Here is a 3,297-nt window from a genome sequence, read left to right as displayed (position 1 = left end):
TTGTGACGTTATTATTTGTATCGTATCGTACGTATCGTATCGTGACCCCACTATCATGATACGTATCGTATCGTGACCTTGTGTATCGTCCCAGCCCTAATCATGTGTTTTACATTAACTAGATCTAGTTAACAAAAGCAAGATGACAACCCCGATCTATGATGTGGTTCAACATTTACCTGTAGATTTACTTGGATTGATCGAGCCTGTGGGTACATCCATATGATTGTAGTGAAGGAAGAAGGTGGTTAGTCAAAGAGACCGGTCTACCGCCCCTCAGAGACACAGCGAGTCCGTCGTGATGGCGGATTCCGGGCAAGAGGAAAGGCCTCATCAAAGGCGGAGCCCGAGCCCAGAAGTGCCATCTCATCGTTATAGGTGCCCCAGCCAACACCGTTCACGGAGAACTAGGAGCTCGCGCAGCCCCAATCGTCGTGGGGAGAGACACTCAAGACACAAAAGTCCCAGCGTAATCCTGGATAGACTCAGCAGCCGTAGGAGCTCCCCAAGGAGTACTGCCGGTCATAGGAGCCCCAGTCCTCGGAGGAGCTCGTACCGGAGTCAGAGCCAGAGCCAGCAGAGCCAGCAGAGCCAAACACGTGGTCGAGTGAAGACAGAAGGCACGAACAGCCTTCAACGAAATCACAAACCGGTCCTGGTCCGTCGTGCAGGCGGATCGGGCAACAGTCCAGGTGAACGCCGGAACATGGACACAGGTACACGCTGAAAGACAGTGGACCTTCCTCAACGAGTGGCCAAGCCACAGGACTAAATCACTCACCCGAGAGAAGCATTAGACCCCTCACGTTACCTTCCTGGACCAGGGGTGGAAATTTAAAAAAACAACTTCACTTGCCATCGGACAAGTTTAAAGACAATTTTCACTTGCCCTGATTTCATTTTCACTTGCCCGAATAATTTCAAAATAAAACTTCAAATCATCAATATGTGTTTATCTCTTTCAACACCGTAGGCCGGTTTTCCGGCCAAGAAATATCGAGTCCCCAGACACCGTAGGCTGGCCAAGCCGTAGTCACGTCAAAATAGTATATATTTTTATGGACCTACCTGTAATATCATTCATTTATTAAATCTATCACATTTCACAATGTCTGAAATACGTGTTCCATTTCAAATTTTTTATCGAAATATTAAAAAATTATTCACTATTTCCTGCGATGTCATTGAAAATAAAATTCTCGGACACACATTTCGACAACGGGTCCACATTGAACATGTCGAAGAGCAAAATAAAGACGTTTTAAACAAATCTTTAAATATATTATACAAAGTAATAAATAAAATCAACAAAAATATATCTAAAAGTAATCAAACTTACATCTAAGTTATTATTTCCATCTTTTCGTGCGATCGCGTGTAATGTAAGTCAAATGACATCTCGGCTTTCGTCGCCTTGAATTCTCGGCTCGGACACGATGTTTAATGCAAAAATATATGCATGAAAAATCTTTGTCACTGCTCGTAACCTAGCACGATACATTCACGAAGTTCCATATTTTTAAAATATATCATGATTTCCTGCTTAAAACGTTCAGAATAACAAGATTTAACAAAAATCTTTCGCCAACTTCAGAAATTTATCAAACACGAGCTTGGTATCACACCTGTAATTTGATTGGCTGCCTAAGGCCACATGCTCAAAATAGACCAATCACGAAACTTGTAGCAGATTTCGGCAAGAAAGCGTCATTAGAAACCAATTTTAATCTAATGAAATGGCTTGTTATAACTACGGGAAAAAAACAGGCGATGTTACGAAAGCGCGATTACAAAATTTCTCTCAATTCATTTATTGTACCATTTTACCAGTAGTTAGACATGTAGACAGTGATAGTAATTTCAAATATTACTTGCCTCCGGACAAGTTAAAGTAAGTGATTTTGTTGCCTGACCTCGTATTTCTACTTGCCCCGGGAGTCGGGAAATGGCAAATTTCCACCCCTGCTGGACCCAGCCGGAGATGGACGCACAGCCACAGTCAGAGGATGGTCATATGCTCCCTGACATAGAGATCACACGAGAGGTAGGCCCTCGTGAACGAGAGAAGAGATGGAGGGGATATCTGCTGGGGTCGCCCGTCAGGCAGGCAGGTGAACGAGCCCCTTTCACGGAGAAGGCGCCTACAGCTGAGGTTCAGAAAGAAATGGTGACTGAAGCCCTCCCTAGGAGGAAGACTCAATTCACCGTGGTTTTTCCAGCCAAGACCAGTCGCGGGGGCAGGGCTCAGGACCTTCTCAAAAGCAGGGCTCAGGACTTCTTCAGAGACCAGCCAGCAGGCAAAGAAGAGGCCTCGGCGAGCACGACGGGTAAAAACCAGTGGGAAGGCATGGAAGTCCCGGACAGCCCGCCAATAAGGAGAATATCTTGGGAAGGCGAAAAGGAGTGGGAATGCATGGAAGTCCCGGACAGCCCGCCAAGAAGGAAAATATCCTGGGAAGACGAGAAAAAATGGGAAGGCATGGAAGCCCCGGTCAGCCCGGAAGGGAAGAGAAGAATACCTTGGGAAGGCCAGAGCCAGGCACCCAGGAAGGCATGCAAGAAAAGCGTTAGTCCGCCTCCGCCCGGAAGGGATAGTTCGGGTGGAGTACCACAGGGTCAGTCCAGCAGGCAAGGCATCAGGCGGGACCACATCGAATCCCGTTGTCCGCTGCGGGGTTGCCCTGCCAAGACAAAAAAGTTAAAGAGGCATGTCGTGGACCGGCATCTGCCATGGTATTTTAAGGACAAGGAAACGGAAACAACCATGCAAGACCCGGAAACGCTCTCTAGAAGGGAGTCTGCTTTAAACCAATTGGCTCGATGGATCCTGGGAGCGGAGGGGACTGTCTTCCAGCTGGTAGAATATGCCAATCACTGCCTCATGATCCCATCAGACAGCGGGATCGCTCGACTGGCGTGTGCGGGGATGAGGGAGCTAATTAGGAGGGAGGGGTGTCACAACCTCCTCGCCTCAGCCTAAACCCCATAAATTCACCAGCTTGTCTGATGTACTGGAGGGTGCTGGCATTGCTCATCAATGCACTCACCCTGTCCCAGGTTAACGAGTACTGGACTTTCCTACAGCCCATGGCATCCAGAGCCATTCCAAAACCCTGTTACATGAAGGAGATGTTGAAAATTTTAAATGTAAAAAGACATGAAGGGTATGTGATATTCCAGTGACAATTTACACTTCATCTGCTTTATTAGGATGTTGCTCCGGTCCGGGACATCACTGTTGATGCTGCTGGTGTCGTTGTTTTCGTTCCCCGAGGGGACAGTGAGCTCTCACACACC

At 47.2% G+C, this 3,297-nt stretch overlaps 1 protein-coding gene across 1 annotated transcript; it reads left to right on the top strand.

Moving 5' to 3' along the window:
• The first annotated feature begins 301 nt into the window (after positions 1 to 301).
• On the top strand, positions 302 to 727 carry LOC125374384 (serine/arginine repetitive matrix protein 5-like). The gene has a single exon (XM_048385234.1). It carries the CDS (start codon positions 302 to 304, stop codon positions 725 to 727), a length of 426 nt encoding a protein of 141 aa, XP_048241191.1.
• Positions 728 to 3,297: the final 2,570 nt, after the last annotated feature.

Source organism: Haliotis rufescens, unplaced genomic scaffold (assembly GCF_023055435.1).
Source record: "Haliotis rufescens isolate VD_foot unplaced genomic scaffold, xgHalRufe1.0.p SCAF_56, whole genome shotgun sequence".
Lineage (NCBI taxonomy): Eukaryota > Metazoa > Mollusca > Gastropoda > Lepetellida > Haliotidae > Haliotis > Haliotis rufescens.
Note: the sequence above shows the minus strand (reverse complement) of the source record. Positions and strands in the feature narration are given on the sequence as shown.